This window comes from Betta splendens, chromosome 3 (assembly GCF_900634795.4).
Source record: "Betta splendens chromosome 3, fBetSpl5.4, whole genome shotgun sequence".
In the NCBI taxonomy this organism is placed as follows: Eukaryota; Metazoa; Chordata; class Actinopteri; order Anabantiformes; family Osphronemidae; genus Betta; species Betta splendens.
Window position 1 is genome coordinate 15,404,822 of NC_040883.2, and position 19,145 is coordinate 15,423,966.

The 19,145-nt window shown below is 44.0% G+C and overlaps 1 protein-coding gene across 2 annotated transcripts in view; it reads left to right on the forward strand.

Moving 5' to 3' along the window:
- Positions 1-19,145, forward strand: part of sbf2 (SET binding factor 2) — a 64,035-nt gene that overhangs the window by 33,456 nt on the left and 11,434 nt on the right. For both annotated transcript variants that reach the window (XM_029143721.3, XM_029143722.3), the window contains exons 9-26: positions 187-300; positions 475-552; positions 764-877; positions 1,690-1,818; positions 2,025-2,123; positions 2,223-2,427; positions 2,556-2,665; positions 3,296-3,445; positions 7,458-7,526; positions 13,169-13,339; positions 13,628-13,899; positions 14,880-15,052; positions 15,287-15,360; positions 17,068-17,263; positions 17,365-17,492; positions 18,136-18,311; positions 18,508-18,641; positions 18,729-18,930. In XM_029143721.3, the coding sequence (XP_028999554.1) occupies positions 187-300; positions 475-552; positions 764-877; positions 1,690-1,818; positions 2,025-2,123; positions 2,223-2,427; positions 2,556-2,665; positions 3,296-3,445; positions 7,458-7,526; positions 13,169-13,339; positions 13,628-13,899; positions 14,880-15,052; positions 15,287-15,360; positions 17,068-17,263; positions 17,365-17,492; positions 18,136-18,311; positions 18,508-18,641; positions 18,729-18,930 (2,594 nt within the window). The remainder of the gene's footprint in view (positions 1-186; positions 301-474; positions 553-763; positions 878-1,689; positions 1,819-2,024; positions 2,124-2,222; positions 2,428-2,555; positions 2,666-3,295; positions 3,446-7,457; positions 7,527-13,168; positions 13,340-13,627; positions 13,900-14,879; positions 15,053-15,286; positions 15,361-17,067; positions 17,264-17,364; positions 17,493-18,135; positions 18,312-18,507; positions 18,642-18,728; positions 18,931-19,145) is intronic.

Below are 19,145 nucleotides of genomic sequence, written 5' to 3' on the forward strand. Positions count from 1 at the left end.
ACTCGCCAGAAAAGGTTTAGTTCAACAAACTTATTACTCTTATTTCAGGGCGTTTTACCTGTTAAGCTCAGACAGTCTACCCTTCAACAAGATGTTGACGTAGATGACCCTGATCTGGCGTGTGATCGGGTTCACAAGCTGCAGTCACATCACCTGACCTGCCACTGTTTTATGTGTTTTCACTAGTTGGACGTTATTATTGCTGACCTGGATGGAGGAACAATAAAGATTCCTGAGTGTATCCACTTGTCCCTGCTTCCTGAACCTCTGTTAAACCAGACACAAACTACTCTGTCCGTGGTAGGCACAAGTTCAACTGCATCAATAAAATAATAACTGTCATAACATGCATATAAAATGTTTACACATCAGATATCTCTTGGTAGTGTCACTCAGGGAATGTTGGATTTTGATCTCCATAATATTGTGTATTGAATAAAAACCAACAAATAAAACCATCTGAATTTTTTTAAGGTCTTGAACCCTGATCTGGAGATAGCAGACAATGCATTCCCTCCGCCTCGCACTGCACCCTCCAACATCAAGTATTTGGTGAGACAGCATCACAACCATGAGCCGCCCCCTCGATCCGCAGGATGCCTCATTTTAAGGAGTGGTTTCCCCCAAAAACAGTCTCATATTACATAAACGCTAACTGATGATGATACATTAACGTCAAAGCAAATCTCATCTGCATATTGACGCATTAGAGGGCAATTGTTGCACAGCGTTTTGATAAGATGTGCGTCTGCGTGTCTTCCAGGACAAAGAAGTGAGGGCCGTCTTTCTCAGGCTCTTTGCACAGCTTTTCCAGGGCTACAGGTCGTGCCTGCAGCTCATCCGCATCCATTCTGAACCTGTTATTCATTTTCACAAGGTAACAGAACAACACATGCACATCTGTCGAAACACAAACTTGAAGAATGTATATTTTGTGTGTGACCTTAGAATCAACTTCTTCAACAATAGTTACTCTAGAAACACGTTGTTTTTGTGATCTGCCACGAATGTTCTAACGAGAGTCAGGTGTAAGGTGGAATGTCATTAGAAGATCTATGTAGTGTGACTGCGCTGGTATGCATTTGTTTTAAGTGTGTTGTAGAGGCTCCATGGCTCTTCGTGATGCTGTTCGTTTGTTTATGCAAGCGTCGGACGCCGTCCCGTAACCTTGGGCGAAACCCGGCGTCGAGCCATGCGAAATGTATTAAGTTTACATTTTTGTTTTGTGCCGGGGCTTTTGTTTGTTCGTGTCTGTGGTGTCTCCGTGGTAACCCCTCTGCACATCTCTCCCAAAGTACCCCACATGGATCGCATTATAAACAAACGCTCCGCTTAGTCGCCTGGAATCGCTGAGTGGGGAAGGCTTGACTGAGCTGCGTTTTATCTCTCCTGCCCACAAGCGCAAATAATTGTGTGTAAAGTAAATTGAATTCATTTGCATGTAGTCACTTATAACTAGATTTATTTAGCTTTATCTACATGATGAAGGACTTATCCATGGGTTCAGCAATAAAAGATGCTGGTCTCGGGGCCCCCTGCAGAGATGCTTTTGAAGATTTCCTAATCTTATTCTATAAATGGCTGTGATCACTCTGCTTGTTTTTCAGTCTACAGTGTATCCATATGAACTAGATTACATTGCTCCAAGCAGTGTGGGATTGTAACTGCTCTAATTCTGACATTATCCAGACTGCCTTCTTGGGCCAGCGAGGCCTCATTGAGAATGATTTCCTGACTAAGGTTTTGGATGGCATGGCCTTCGCTGGCTTTGTCTCAGAGAGAGGTCCGCCTTACCGAGCCTGTGATCTCTTTGATGAGGTACCGTACCAAGACCTTTTGCTTCTTAGCTTTAATTGCAGAAAGTCATACGTATTTTGCACAACAAGTCCGAAACTAGATTCATATGGTTGATCAGCTTGGCCTGTTCTGCCAGATTTCTTTTCATCAGTTAAACCTTTGAACGTGTTGAATGAGATGACCCACTGTGGGTTGTGTTGTGTTTTTTTTGGTTATGTAAATGGCAGCTGGTGGCCTTAGACATTGACAGCTTTAAGGAAGAAGATGCGAGTCCTGCCAAACTGCAAAAGCACATCAGGGAACTTTCTGAGCAGCTATACAGAAATGTAAGTGTTCATGCAAGTAACTACGTAAATCCTATGCTCTACATGTGTGTGTGTGTATGTACTATTAACGCATGATGCTTCCGGTCGGGTGTACTGTAGGAAAACCCAAACCCTCACATGGCATTCCAGAAAGTGCCTCGGCCATCAGAAGGATCCCATCTGCGTGTGCACCAGATTCCTTTCCCTCTGCTTGATAATGAACACGTGGAGAAGACGATTCAGGAGAGTGTGGCAAAGCTCAGTAGCTTGCCTCCTTCTACGAGGACAGAGAGGAAGTGCGTTGTACCTGCCGGGCCGCCTGTCGGTATGTCAGACTTGGAAATCCTTCCACCAGTGATTGAGCTGAACAACAAACTATCTGCAAGATGCAAACTTGCGAAAATTGTAGCCGTGGCCGTATTTTTCAACTATAGTTTTTCTTCTGTCTTCCAGTGTCCTTTATGGGTAAGAGTGGCTCTGTGTTCAACAGTGCTCGGAGACTGGAGGTAGTGCGGAGCTGCATTTCCTTCATATTTGACAACAAGACCCTGGAGACTGAAAAGGTGAGGCCTATCAACCTCTAAACACTCTGATTAAGTGGAAGCATCTGTGTCTATGTAATACATAGGCTGTAAGATATCGCTTCACCTTCATCATGCTAATACTTTCCAGCCAATGCGCAGATGCTGCAAGTACTACCCGTCAAAATCCACAGTATCGTCCACCTTGGCTAAAAAGCTACTTCCAACTCTTTAATTGGAGATATACAACACAGCGGTGTATGTATTTTATTGTGGTCCCATAGTGGTGAGGTCATAGGTGAACGTAACCAAATGGATTCAATGTGTTTTTCCTTTATGTTTCCCCATGGCATCATATAGAAGTTATATAAACGTGGCCTGCATTTCTGTGCAAATGTAAAAAAAGCACAGCTTGTGTCCTCTGAACCCACACAAGCCTGTAAATCCTTCACTGCCAAACTGTCAGTGTGAACACTATTAACTATAGAGGTCAGAGTTTACAGTGCTGCACTGATGCATACTGTACTATATGGTAAAAAAATCACTAATGTGACCAGATAACAAATTAAACTTCTCATAGTTTTCGCTCTGTTTTAAATCGACCTCCCTTATCGGCCCATCCATTAAGAAGCATTTTTCCTCTCTCGCCATCTGTTGATTTTCATTCAACAGACTTTGCCGGCAGCACTGCGTGCACTGAAAGGCAAAGCAGCTCGCCAGTGTCTGACGGAGGAGCTAAGTCTCCATGTCCAGCAGAACCGAGCCATACTGGACCACCAACAGTTTGACTACGTCATTCGTATGATGAACTGTGCCCTACAGGTGAGTGAAATGAATTAAAGCCAAATACACCTTTTGAAGCCAATTTACCTTCAGCATCCTTTTCCTTTTGTCAAGTTTGTCTAATTCAGTCTGACAGCACATTGTTAAGTCTCAACCAGACAGCTCAGGATGTGTATTTACCTGGCCTTGTTATCCTCATGCCTCAGCTGTTGTCGGAGTGAAGTCACGTGTTTTCCGTGCAGCTTATAAAGGGGTCATGAACCAGAGCTGCCAGGGCTTTATTGGTAGTTCCTCAGGTTTTATTGCCTTGAGGCAGTGCTTTCTCTGGTTTATTAATTTTAAATAATCCTCACAGGTGCAGCTTTTATGGAGTTATTCAAGTCATTTTTTTTCTCCCAGAGTGATGCTAAGACACATAATCCCACCATCTAACCAAGACAAGGACGTACAGCGTCATTTGATAAGTCATGTGTTCACTAATTGCACAATAGGACAAGTGATTCAAAGACCTAATGACACTGGCCACTGATTTACTAACATAGTCATTAATGCTTCCCCCTGCTTAAAAAAAGACATGAAAGGAGAAGCTGATTGCATTTTCCTTTTTGTGCGTAATACTGCATATGCCCGTCTTCACTTCCAGGAACTGAGATAAACGCTGCTTTCATAGTAGCTTGTCAGTGACTTGCATTTTCAAATGTCACGTCTTGTGCATGACCTGTTCAATAACTACTTGACTTTAATGTGTCCTATTCGACACAAAGTTAGAGGCTGTGGTAGCATCAATATCCCAGTGTGTTTTCTGGACACCAAAAGTGTTTCTCGCTGACACTGGTGTGTCAAAGTTAGGTCTGAAAACCAAATTTATTCCATTGATTCACTCTGGAATGCTGAAAAGTAAATTATCCAAAACCCACACGTAGGGAAAAAGTCGTAATTTCACACATGGAGAAGAGATTTCATGTGCTGCATGGGATACAACATAGTCGGCCTCTCTGTCCTGTGTGTTAGTTTCTTAGATTTTATTGTGCATTGTCTTTGTTAAAGATGGAAACCAGGCATTAGTCTCTGCTCTGTTGTGAAGGATTTGTCTCCAATGAGCTGTGAAAGGAATATAAATAGTAAATTACAACGCCAGTAATTACTTTCATATTCTGCAACAGCCGGCCACGTAGGAACCCCAGAAATGATATGACAGAGCGTGTGTGAGAGGTCCTTCAGGGCCGAGCCGAGCCAAAGTGACCTATCCTGTTAGAAATGTTGCTAGCTCTCTGTACTATGACAGCATAAAGTCTCGTTAGGGTTTGGCCTGTGTGAAGATGTGACACACAGATTTGGAATCGCAATGCAATTATGAGAAACGTTTTTGTTTCCCATCTTCCAACAAAAAGTCACAATTCTGTTTTCTGCTTGCAATCAGTGTTTTCTTTTGAAACCGTCACAGTGAGGACAGCCACAGGACATAAGGTATGCACTGGGTCAAGGGTTACCACATTACAATGTAGTGTCGTTGCTAATTAGTTTGTTTTTGTAATTCATAAAACATGAGTCCTTATTGAGCTGTTTCTAATGAAGTACACAGGAACCCTCATTAAGTAGTTTGAGTTCATGTGTGTGCGTGCGTGTGCTTGTGCGCATGTATGTCTTAGAAGTAAACGTTGCACAAGCCATGTGGGGGAATGAGCCCTGCTGTGGATGTATCCTGGCATCCCAACCATTTCCTGTCAGATAGGGTTATGAGCCCTCTGTGCTCTGCTCTCTCATGGCCGAGGGCCTCATGATGTTGCTCAAAAACACGCGCTGAATGGCAGTTTACTGTGTGTGCGTGTGTGCGAGGGGGGGGGGGTTAACGCAGGAGGTCTATGGGAAGTAGCCACAATGGCATGGAGTCCATAAGTTCCGCATGATCCTCGGCTCGACCGTCTGACGTGGTCTGGGGCGCAAGAACACGTTACGAGCAGATGTTTCCAAAGAAGCACGCTTTGTCTGACTTTTCCAAATTTAAAATGCAGAGGTCTCAGGTGATGAGCTCCCATGAGCACAATCTCTGCCCTTTTGCATTTTAAGCATTTTAATGGTTTAAATGGATGATGTCTTTACTTTCTGACATTATTTAGTTCATAAATTAGTTTCCTGCTGTGAGAACATGGCCCCTGTCTGCATTAGGGGCCTTGGCAGGCTGCCTTACTGGATATGATCACTGGGAATATGCACTGGTTATCATTCCCCATCACTCTCATCATACTGTAATTCTCCATTAAGATACAGTATATTTCCCCTTTCTGTGGACTTTTGTGGTCAGCTCACTGCGATGAGTCCTTTCCGCCCCTTTGTCACACTTCCTGCTTGACTTTGACAGACTACAAGCCGCTCTGCTCTGACATTTCATTCAGTGTTATCTTATTTAATTGACCTTTACAGTGTCTAACCAGTCTCTCAGCCTGTGCTATATTTACGGACAGTGGAAGTTGGTTTGCGACAATGTTTTGCATTAGCAAACGCTTTGTCTGCTTATTGAAGCAATGCTTTATCCATCTGCAACATGACTTCATACTTCTTGTGTACCGTCACTGTTTGTCTCTTCTGAGGAACCCATGACAGTCATTTCTGAATGCTGGTTTGTAATATCATCCCAGTTCCCCGCTTGAGCGGTTCCACTTGTTGTTCCTTGGTCCATGAACTGCTGTGACCTGCAGCAGTGTTAGGGATGCCGGTAAACAATGCTTTGGTGCCGCTCCAAGCTGGAACGTCGTACCGCAGCCCAAATAACTGCAAAGAAAAACACTAGCGGCGAAAGAGTAAAACAGAAACTATGCTGCTTAGTCGATGGGGGGCCAGGCTTTCATGTGTAGCGGTGGAACTTGTGTTTTGCATTTTCTCCCCTCTCTGCATTCTTGTATTTTTTCTGAGGGTGGTAATAGAGGCCCCTAGTGGAGGCCACTTATTAGAAAGTGCAGCATTCCTCTCTGTGTCCCGCCAAAATCGAAGACACTAATAGTGTGCTGCAAGAACTCAGTCGTGAACTCAACATTTCCGTACGTACGTGTTTGCATTTTCAAGGGATATTAAAAGATAAACTTGACGGTGGAGGCAGGTCCTACTCGAGGTTTTGAGATGTGGCACCAGGTCAAAACCAGTTCTGCTGTGCATCGCTTTAAATGAAAGTCTCTTTTGACCTTTCTCATTCAAAGTTCAACAAACCACAGATAAGTACCAATTTCCTGCGCATTAAGTACTTCTCAATCCAACTTGTGTCCTTTTCTCTAATTCCCCTTCTCATCATTGTCTGTGAGCCCTGTAAGAAAGTTTAGTTTGGGGCCCCAGTTCCCCTGCTTTAAGCCTCCTAATGTACCATTCGTCTTAATACCACAGTCTTCAGAGTGCTGTTAAACGCTGCCTTTTTGACCTGAAACAATCCCAAACACACAGACACTGGTGTGGTGTGGAAATGAAAAGAACCTTCTCCAATGTTCAAAGATTTAAAAAACAAAGTAAAAGAGATGCGTTTGCTCTGTAGCTCATACAGTGCTGCTGCTGGATAAACAGGGCCGGCTGGATTTATTAGTTGACGTCTTTCTTGAATGGCAGTCTAATTCAGGAATGCAAAACATCGATTACCAAATAAATTGAAAACTGGAGGTTTCTGACAATTGTGTCAGGTCGGGCGTTATATAAGGCTATTGAAAGCATATGTTCTAATAGTTGAGCAGAGCGAGCGGTTTGGCAGCCCCCCTTTTCCCATTTTGACCATCATCCTGATTCTTAAAAGATTTCACAGATTATTTTTGCTGTCGGTGTTCTCTTCAGATCACACACTGGACGTGTGCTGAATCACAAAACGTATCTTGATTAAATTTCAAAGTAGTTTCCTCAATGTGGTAACAGAACATTCTTTGCAGATAGAAAGGTTTCCAGCTTGCTTGGGCGTGTGACCTCTCTGTTGGAGACCGGTGCTGCTTGTTTTGGGGCACCTGCGAAAAGGTTGTTCGCAGAGCCGAGAAAACACGTCTCCAGCTGCGTCTCCTCCTGATCTCTGTTGTTTCATCCACAGGACTGTTCCACCTCGGAGGAGTACACGGTGGCTGCCGCTCTGCTGCCCCTGTCAACAGCCTTTTACAGGGTAAGGCAGTTCACAGAAGATAAGCATTTATTTTAACTGAATGTTGGTGCTTTCAGTGTCAAGAGGATCCGGGGCCACTGCGTTCGGTCTATTATTTGATCATCTCCTGCATGTTGTGTAACTATACTGTTCAGTAAAGTTCAGTTCAGTTCAGTAGGAGTCTAAATAAGGCCATAGTCAGAGAATAGCCATCGCAACCTTTGACCTTAACTGCAACCCATGAGCGGCGTGGTCAAGGACCAGTAGCCTTTGGTTTCCAGTCCCCGTTAGCAGCGCAAGATAGCTGCCATGCTCGCCACAACTATGTCCTCAGTCATTGTTTGTTACCATGGCGACAGACACAACTGGCCACAGGGACTTTTCGTTGGGTACCAGTGCCATACCCTGATGGGCTGGACTGGGATTTGGCCCTCGCTCTACCAACACATGACTCACCCGGTTCACATGCCCCAGGCGTTTCAGGGCCACCAGATTGGTCAAATATGTCTGTGTCCGCTGGCTTAGTGTTTGTTGAGCTGTGTATATGCGTACATATCCGTTTCTGTTGCATAAGAATATCTGTTTATCATAAATCATAATTGTTGCACAATTAGGCGATTTTCTCCTTCCACAGTTACAGTGTAAGGTTATAGGTGATGTATTGTCTGGCAGTGACTGGTCATAAAACAGGACGTGCAACACATTTTGTTTGGTTACTTGCAGATGAGGGATTGGCGGCGAGCGTGAGCCCTGTCTCACCCAATGGGTGAAAAGTAAAGTAAGGTCAGACGGGACTTTGCCAAAAATATTTGTCATTTCTGTGTGGTGGTGCAAAGATCATGCAGTGAAAATGTGAGGAAAACAAAGCCTGTTAATGGAGCATCGCAGCAGCTGTCATCACAGAGAAGCGAGGGGCGCGTTTCACAACTGCACCATCACACCCCATTTACAGGTTTCTGGGCACGTTTAATCCGCTTTTTATCCAAATCTGAGAGCCGTGAAACGCTGCCTTAAGTGTCTGGTGCCGTGACACTGCAGCTTATTCACCAAACTTCTACCTCAGGCTCTATTGCTACACAGGCCTTTGCTGCTATTAATATAAATGCTTATACTGTACTTTACACTAGCTATGTGTTGTTCAAACAGCTGTGAACACCGTATGAATGATCAACCTGCCCTTGGATCTGAACCGACAACGCACTGAAAGTCACAGAGACGAATGTGGGAGTTACTGAGCATGACTTGTTTGTTTTCCTTTCCTTGGTGAAATGAGGACCGTTGAATCAATATTAATTTTATGCTACATTTGTGGATTAGTCTCAGTAAAACATTGTAAAAGAATATCTCATGATGATTTTAGATATTTTTTTTTTGCCTTAGTCATATACAGCATCAATGACAGACAGCTGCGAGGAAGTGCATCACTACGGAATGACCTCAGGCTTCACGCTGCTCCGCCAGAGCATGACGCGGCATCATTGTTCCGTCGCTGCATGTAAATACTACTAGGAAACCGTTTGATATCAGCTGTTTGTTTTTCCATGCCGTTCTTCACTGACCCACACCAAGCTGCTTCCTGTGTGACCGGCATAAATGAACAGACAATAATTATTATCTTAAATGCCGGGTAATAAATTGCACATCAAAGTTAGTCTGGGCTCAGGAGTCAGACGCTGGCCGGGTCTCTGTGTGGTATTCTTGGCCAGACTTTGGCAGGCTCACACTGCGTTCGGATTACACTGCTGCTGTCCCCATGGCCCTGGAGTCTCCAGGTCGGGGAACATGGGACGCTCCCACAGTCTGCTGGATAGACCCGGTTACATTTTATTACTCGCCATACAGTGTGTTGACACAGCTTATGCGACTGACCCACATTCTATGATAAGTTGTTTTGCCTCCCTATTTCTTTGGGTTCACTCCATCTTAACTCTTGCTCTTGTCATGTTTGGCTAAAACCAATGAATTGCAGTACTGTGCTTGATATTGGTTAATATTCCAGACAGGAGGAAGGTACTGTAGAACTCATTTGCAAGCTATCTTTTGGTCTATGTTGTGTATGGAGCTGTTCTGAGCCACAACCTCGCTCCTACACTGACCTTTTGTTAGAGGTCAGGTTTTACATTTGGCTGTTCTCTAATCTACGAACAATTCCTGTTCTTGTTTATTGTCTAGCGAGGCGTGGGGTTTATCAGGAGCTGAACAGGTGTCAGCCACATCTGGGTCTGTTCTTGCTCTGCCCTTTGCTGCCTCACTTTTTCACCCATCACATTTGAATAAAAGTCTTTCTGCCTGTTGAATGCAGCAGCGAGGCAAAAGCACAAACGTAATTCTGGATGAGTTGGACAATAAAAACACTCGAGTGTTAGCATTCTTTCTGCCGTAGTTTATGCGAAGGGGGATTTGGCAGTTCACCACCTCTGCTCTGCAGCAACGTGACACACTGGTTGTGCTTGTACTGTAACTCAGAGCTGCACAGCACCTCATTTACCATATTTGCATTGTTTTGGAGCATTTTAATGACTTGTTCATTGTGTCTGTACAATTAAAGCACGTCGTGTTGAGTCGATGATTAATTTGACCTTTAACAACAATGTCAGCGACTGAGTCCTGTCAGTATGTTGTTTAAATGCAGGCTTGTTGATGGTTTTCTATGGTAATTGGGTCCATAACACTGACTCGTATAGAAGTGGTAAAACGATGAGGTGGGTTGTGTACAGGGCACACACGCGTTCCCACGAAGCACTCGTCCAGAGATAATGACCAATGTTTTTGTATGTACAATTCAGGGATGCTACGAATTCTTCGAAAGCACGACTGCTTCAAGGCTCGTGGCATGCAAACAGATACAGCGGTTTTCACTATGTGCAAGAACACCCTCCCTTCGCAAAAGGCACCATGGTTTAGTCTCCCTCAGACATGGCTGACGTGTGTGATGGTGTGTGTCCGTCCGTCCGATGTGTGGAGGCTGCCGTCACTGCTCCACTGGAACCAAAGTTCAAAGCAAGATGGGAAGTCGTGATAGCCTCGTTCCTCAACCTCTGTAGCATCCTCTCTCCCCTTGTGCATCCCTCTTGTTTTCACCCTTTCTTTCTCAACTCTGCATTCCACCTCTTTACTAGTCACGTGTCTAGATATGTTAAATACTCCCTTCTTCCCCTTCATCTCCACTGGTGACTTTTCCTTCCTCCTCCCTTTCCTCTCCTTTCTTCTCTCCTTCCCTGTCCTCCTCCTTGCCCATCTGTCTTTTGGATGTCTATATTATCATATTAGAAAGAACTGACCTCGGTCAAAATGACCTGCACATTTCAGACAGGTCACAAAACAAAGCCAGGCTGAGTATAGACAGCACAAACAAACCACACACACACACATCTGCTACAAGACACCAAGTGACAGAAAGGTACTGTACAACAAATGCAACCCTGTGCTTTCTTTCTTTTGTTTGCCCCTATTAATTTATGACCATGTTTCATTTTCTTCGCTCCTTTCATCTTCCTGCACAGAAATTCCAAACACTGTGTATTTCTACAGTCCGCAAGTGTGTTAGCTTGAGCAACACCAGGTTTGGCGTGTCTTCAAAGCATTTCTAGCCATAGCACATTTGTCCTTGTCATTTCAGTCTATTACTCAGACTGCCCTTCCCATTTTCGGTTAATAGCAGTGTTCTCGCTTTCTCCTATTACAACAGAGGTTACTGTAGTTATCGCCTTGTCTCAGGAGAAACAAAGCTCCCGTCAGCGCAGACCTATTGTTGCCTTGTGGTCCACTGAGAGGCTGTACTAGTGAGAGCGATTTAGACGACAAGTGTGATCTGGAGGAGTGATGCACTTTTTTGTATGGTTTAGTTTAATCATGCTGCAGCGTGGCTCCAGAGGTGAGATGGTTGTAGTTTTAGAGAAGATCTCTCAACTAGTACTAGATGGATTCCCTTCATCCTTAGGTGTTAATGTGTTAACATAAGTAGCACTTCTGTGAATGTTTTCCTTGAATTAGATTAAGTGTGGTTGGCCTTTGTCACGAAGCAGCACCACCAGTGAAAATCTGCTGAATTCAGCAGTGTCACATTTCCTAAAAAGCGGTTTTGGTTTTGTAATCCAACATCAGAAGAGGAGCAGCAGGAGACTCTGCTACAGTAGATATGTAGTAACTTGTTCCAGCAGGTTTCAGCTCCTCTCAGACATTTTGCCCACATTTTTCTAACTAATCTACTTCTGTTTAGTACACTTTTACTATTGTCATCAGACGTTTACTAATCCTAGAGCAGTGATGTATTAACAGTATAAATCAGTTGTCGGGTTTATTGTGTTAACTTCCATGACCCAGAAGCGCCACAGCTACAGTAGGATGTCCATGTTAACTGTGGCGTGTGGCATCAGCTCTGCGTTCGCCTGTCCTCCCAGCTCTCCACACGCTTGGCTTTTGGCCAATCACACTGGGAATAGAGCTGTTTTTGTTCCGTCTGTTATAATTACAGTCACCCTTCCAGTTCGGATCCTTCGAAGGCAAACTCTGAAGTGATAATAGAAACAGTATTATGTCATTCTCGTGGGAGAGAAACCGGATGCTAATCTAATAACAAGCGTGAGGCCAACACGTGGCCTTCAGACGTCTGCAGGGAGATGGACAGTTGGCGGATATTGGTTTGTGCTCCATTATTTACTGACGCACTACGATGTTATTTCTCTGTGGTGTTTACTGTAGAATGTGTTGTACAGAATGAACCAGTGTTATGCCGTCAGCTGAAGACTGTATGTCCTTTATAGCAGCTGTTATTTCAAGCAGCAGGTGCACAAAAATAAAAATAACATCCCTGTTTTCAAATGCACAGACACAGTAATAATAAAGGGGGGGGGGGTCTGTGGCTCCATTAGGGTTTGTTATCTGTTAAAAACCATATGACTCTGAGACGGTGGTTGACTTTTCTCTAAATCCCACATCTGACTCTTTTTATGTTATTCTTCCGGCTTCCGGTATTTTAAAGTGTTTTTCAAGATGCACTTAACGCAGTCCAGCAGTTCCTGATGCAGATGCTCAGTGAGAGGTAAACCTGTGCAAACTCAAGTGGGATCTGTTCGGAAATGCTCAACACTGTACGTTAACTGTACAACGTTTTGCTGCACTGTTCATTTCAGATCAGATTAAATGTCATTTTAGAAATCTATGTACTCTACATATTTGCACATCTTATGTCAGGACAATTGGGGATTTCTGGTAGATTGGAAAATAAGCTTTTGTGGTTTCAATCAGAGTTCGACTGTGCAGCATATGTTTGTATTCACTGGGGTTAGATGATGCGTGTTAAGTTTTAATTGGCTTTGTCTGTGTAGACTATTTAGACCACTTGTCACTATGTAAATTTCATTTTATTGTCATGAAAGAAAAACAGAAACAGACATGTTTTTTTTTTCCACTTCCTTGTATTGTTGCAGCTTTTGAATGCCTTTAATAACACTGCTCTAAAAGTAGCTTATTTAACAAATAACTTTACAGGATTTTGTAAATGTCATGTTTGCTGTCCTCGGAGAAGGTGGGATGGAACTTTTGAAAAAGCTTCCACCATCAATCTAAACATGATTTGGCATCCAGTCTAAACTGCTGCTAAAGCTGAAGAATCTACACAAACCTCCGCTCAGCAACTTAGCTGTTTGTGTTTTGTCTTGCAGAAACTGGCTGGTGGGGTGAATCAGTTCGCCTACACCTGCATTCAGGACCATCCCATATGGACCAACCAGCAGTTCTGGGAAGCCACTTTCTACAGTGAGGTCCAGGGTCAGATCAGAGCCCTTTACCATAACACCCCCGAGCAGAAAGGGGTCGTCGCTGTCCGGTTAAAGGTGCGAACTTTGACCGACATGTGTCAGTATTCCATGATTTATATAAAGTCTGTTTAAACTTTACAGTTTAACTGTTTCTCTCCCTTATGGAATGCCTAATTGGATCTATTTGGGTTTTGGACAGAACAAGCAGTTAATGACAACACCACAGTATGTGCTTTCAAAGGTCTGGATAAGGCATTTGTAACAGACTTTGAGACATTACAGACCTAATCTGCATCAGCGAAGCACTTTAAAATGTCAAACACATTATAATAAAAGAAGTCTGTTGTCTTTCTCTCTCACCAGGAGTCAAATCCAGCACCTGCAGCGGGCAAAGGTGAGCTGCAGACAGCTATGGACCTGGCAGCAGAACAGCTGCGCCTGTGGCCCAGCCTGAGCAAGGAGAAGCAGCAGGAGCTGGTGAAGAATGAGGAGAGCACGGTGTTCAGTCAGGCCATCCACTATGCCAGCCTCATGGTGTACCTGCTGGTGCCTCTGGACACGAGCAAAAACAAGCTGCTGCGCAACCCGCCTGCCGCCGACTGGGAGAGCGGCAGCAACAGCATCGTCACTAACAGGTCGGGAAACGTAACATCATGGCAGAGTAAGGGTGGACCTTCATGAATGTCTCTAGTAATAATATCAACCATAGGTTAGTGTAGAACAGTTTGGCTTGATCCGTATTGGTAAGGTAGAGTAATCATTTGTGTCTGGAGGAAGCCTCCAGGTCCCACTCTTAATAAGGTGATGATAAGTACGTGGGCGGCTGTGGCGTAACTCGCTGTCTACATGATACCTTTGGATTTAGCCAGATGGAACCGAGCTGCTTGTGTGTTTCCGGCCCACATCCATCCTGTGGGTTTACATAGCTACTGAACAAAACAGAGGCTCCTTTACCTCGGTTCAGAGGTTTAAAAACTTCACGGTGTCCTTAATGGAGCTACGCTGCCCCTCACCCAAACCAAACACGAAAGGGAAAGTGATTCCAGTGTTCTGTGGAAACCATGGGGTTCTTCATCTGGGAAGATCTCCTGTGCATATTTTTCCAAGAACTGTACAGAATTTAGTTCTAGACTTTTTGTTTCAATCAGACCTTTTTATGAAACATCTAAAGAACACTGTTAACACTGACATCACTTTTGCTATGCATGCTACATAGACTAGAATAAATATTATGTTCCAAATTCCACATTATTTACAAATAGCCACAGGAACACCATGTTACTATCTTATTTTCTTGTCTTAACGAGATGACAAAAAATGCCACGGCCAAGAATTTGTTTGTGTGGAAAACTTTTCCCATTTTTCTTACATTTCTGCTGCGGACTTGTTTGTGTCTCACAAAAGACATTTGGATCTCATCACTCACTGTTTGTGCATCCAAAAGGCGGGTTGCATCACTGACTCGAGTGACGCATTCCCCTTGGCTAAGTGACTGTGAAATTGATTCATCAACACGACAGTGCATCTTCGGATCCTTTTGTCTGGTCTGGTCTGATATGATTCTTCACATACTGGCTTGGCCCTTCTGACCTTTACTCTGTTGTGTGCTTTACAGCATTGCCGGCAGTGTGACGGAGAGCTTCGATACTGAAAGTGGATTCGAGGACTCTGAAAGCAGCGACGTGGCCAACTCTGTGGTCAGGTTTGTTGCCCGCTTCATTGACAAGGTGTGCACAGAGAGCGGCGTAACCCAAGAGCACATCAAAAGCCTGCACAGCATGATCCCAGGTAATGCACCCCCAAGGTTCATTCATACTGTCACTGTCCTAATTCCCTTTACCTCACAGAGTATGTGCGTGTTCTAAGCTCAGGCCAACGCTGACTCCTCTGAGCTGATTAACCCCTGACACTTAAAAAGGCCTCACATACGCACTGTGTCTCTAGGAACATGTGTGTACATGCTTTCCTGTGTCCCACCTCTGTATGGACATGTGGTAACTGACCCCGGTGTTTGACCCACAGGCATCGTGGCTATGCAGATGGAGGCTCTGGAGGCGGTGCACAGGGAGAGCAGGCGGTTACCTCCCATTCAGAAGGTGAGCGTTGCTCTGCACTAAGCTACAGAAACAACACATTTACTGAGCAGGTTCAAGTTTGACTGCAAATTATCTGATAATAATACACGCAGTATATAAGCGGAATCACTGCTGCCAGCACAGTGGCGATTTAATAGACATCATTGTCTTTTTAATCGATATGCAAATTAGACGTCACCATGGCAATAATGAGTTTAGCCTGTTATAACACAGGTTTGTCCTTAACAGCAAAGATTTTCTGAGAACATGTACAACATCAACACTAAAACTGTTGATCAAAGGTGTCTTAAGAAAATGAATGACAATAATATTGTGTTCATTCTCGGAAAATAAAATTTGAATATTTTGAGATTTCTTTGAAAGTAAATAGGTTGGAACATTCTGAGAATGAACTCAGAATATGCTGAGAAATATTACTAATATTCCAAGAAAAAGCCAAACAGTTTAGAATTGTAAACTTTGTAAAATTATTGCCTATTAATTCTGACTTTATTTTAAGGAATGTTATTCTTGGGGTCATACCAACTTTGTACTATATATATATATATATATATATATATATATATTCTTACTATATGAATTTCATTATGCAAAGAAAAACTTGCCTTTCCACAAAGAATCTCCAGTGCTCCATAAAATAGGCACTTTAAGCTGTCTGATAATTGGTCACACTGAGGTTGTTACTCTTTTCTTGACTCTTCTGTCCACGTGCTCTGTTCATTCTGGTTTGCTGGTCTAATCCAGTGTTTTCCAGTCATATTTTATGATTTGCTGTGCAATGTGCCTGCCAGCTTTTGGTAATTCCTTCTGCACACACTCATACGCACAGACAGACATCATGCCTGCGCTGCCTTGGGAGCAACCTGGAGACTATGGTGAGCATCTGTCTGCTGCATTTTCTTTGGCTAACGTCTCACATGTTTATGTGTTGGATACAACTTCAATCACAGACTGCTACTGTAACTGTAGCTGAAAGCAGCATGCCAAGAAAATGTAAAAATCGTGTAAACAACACCTACACGTCAGAATGGTAGTAGGAACACCACAAAAAACATTTGGTGCATTTAGTGTGCAGCCCCAGCACTTAACAACATACAGCAGTAATGAGCGCAGAGACTCTCCTCTGGCTCTTACCGTCCATGGATATTTGCTAATAGGACGTCAACGTCTCAACATGATTGATGGATTGCTGCTAATTAATCTGTATATATGTGAGACACAGTTTCCACTGAAAGAAACTGGTCAGCAAATGAGCCGTGTTGTGCAAAACACATCATGTCAGTCAGCTCCATGTGTTTCAGTTTTGAAATCATGAAGTGAAAAGCAGCGGTTGTCACTTCAATAAATTGAATAAGCAGAGCAGCCCTTTTTTAAAAACACAGATCAGGACTTTTGCTTGGAGAGTTGAAATGATACATGGGCTTCTGCAGAGAGAGGTTGTTTTGGTTGGCAGGCGGTTTTGAAGAATGCTATCTAATGCTTTGTGTGTTTGTAAGATATGTGTTTTTGACGATGACGTGCATGTGAAGCTTATTTGTCCAATAAGGTCATGTGGTCTCTCTGATTTGACGTTTTAATGATGAATCTAATTCACTGACGCAAATGCTTCTGCTGTACCCTTCACGTAGAGTATCTAACTGTCAGGGAAAAATGCACTGATTTAAGCTGGGACGCAGACGTGGCATGACGGCTTTTTTTGCCTTTCAGCCTAAGATTCTGCGGCCAGCGTTGCTGCCTGGAGAGGAGCTGGTGTCGGAGGGTTTGCGTGTGCTTCTGGACCCCGATGGCAGGGAGGAGGCCACCGGAGGTCTCCTAGGGGGCCCACACATCCTGCCAGCAGAGGGAGCGCTGTTTCTCACCACGTACCGCATCGTTTTTAAAGGAATCCCCCATGATCCTCTGGGTAAATCCTACAACCCATCAAAAATAAAGATAATCATTAAAAACAGAGGCAGGTCTGTCTGTGTTCTGAGTAAATGATAATGGTTTCTTGTGTGTGTCCAGTGGGAGAGCAGGCGGTTATCAGGGCTTTTCCAGTGTCCACGCTGACCAAAGAGAAGAAGATCAGCATCCAGAACCAGCTACAGCAGAGCATGCAGGAAGGTCTGCAGCTTCGCTCTGCGGCGTTTCAGGTAAACGCTGAACTCAGTCATGGACGTAGGGGGAAACAGAGCAGTCTGCTTTTAGTGACTTCTCTGGACTCCAGTTTCTGAGATTATCAGTAAAAGTGACTCAGTGATTGTATATGATGCAACAACCGCTCAGTGGGTTTGCACACATAGATTTACACAATAAATATATAAGCAGCAGCAGTCAGCGTCTTGTGTTTCATAATATGACCATCATTCGGAGAATCAGAACAAAAAACTATTTTGGGCCAAGCATATGTTTTTAGTTTTTGGATGTAATGCTCTAAATATTTTTATGGTTCATTCCTATCTTTACTATCATGGATGGTGAAAGTCAACATATTCTTGGAGTGTAGGACACTTGGCCTGTGTGGGTTTTTTGCACTTCCACACTCCCTAGAATGCGTCAGTGGGTGTATGTTGTGGAAACCATACGTAGGCTGTTTTACCAATCTTGTGTTGTATGTGGAAGCTGCACATCTGCCCACTTGTTTGGAGGTAAAACTGTAAGGACCCTTGGCAGGAGCAATCCACAGCTCTGACTGACCCAGGAGACGTTCCCTGCATTACCTTCGTACACGTTTGAATAAAAATCCACTATAAATATTGTTGATTCTAATAATTCCTTGACTTGTGTGTCTTACAGTTGATAAAAGTGGCTTTTGACGAGGAAGTGAGCTCTGAGATGGTGGAGATTTTTAGAAAACACCTGCAGAGGGTCCGCTACCCTCAGTCCATCTTCAGCTCCTTTGCATTCGCTGCGGGACAAACGGCACCTCAACTAATTCTTCCGAAGCAAAAAGAGAGAAACACAGGCTTCAGGTCCGTGGCTCAGCACGAAAGCAACGTGCTCTGAAATCAATTCACCAAATGTCACCAAATGCCGAGTTCATCTGTGACTAATATTGCCAACAGAAATGAGTTAAGCTACGTAAACAAACATGTGGTTCAGCTGACAGTGTTTAAACATTCTCGAGTTTTGATTCCGTAAATGATGTTTGCTGTGAACTCTTTGCAGAACGCTGTCCAAAACTATTGTCAAGGGAGCAAAGAGGGCCGGGAAGATCACCATGGGCCGCGGCAGCCAGAGCACACTGAAGAAGAGTGACCGAGGCAGCAGAATGACCTGGCATGAGGACGATGACATCTCAAGTGAGAGAAATGACACACTTATAGACAGATAGAAAACATTACTTATAATTATTTAATGCATTTGATTCTGCATCACTTGTGTTTTAGTATCGGATGACGGGGAGCCGCCTCCCAGCAGCACACTGCGAGCATCAGAGAAGTCCACCATGGAGCAGCTGGTGGAGCAGTCATGCTTCCATGACTACCAGCGTCTGGGCTTGGGCACCATTACCGCCAGCTCGTCGCGGTCCAAGTCAGGGGAGCAGTTCAGGGTTACAGCCTTCAACAGGCTCTACCATCTGTGCCGCAGGTAAAGCAACAGTCCGCTGGATGCCTGCTGTCCAACAAATAGCTTTAGCTGCTGTAGTGTGACTGCATTAGAACGAGTCCAGAAACCCGCTGATTCGTGCTGATGCTGCCAATCACAGCACAGAGGTGCTGAGCATATTAGTTTCCAAGATTTGTGGCTGCACTGGAAGCTTTTAAGTCTCCAAAGGGGGGAGTGAGGAGTCCTCCTTTACCTGG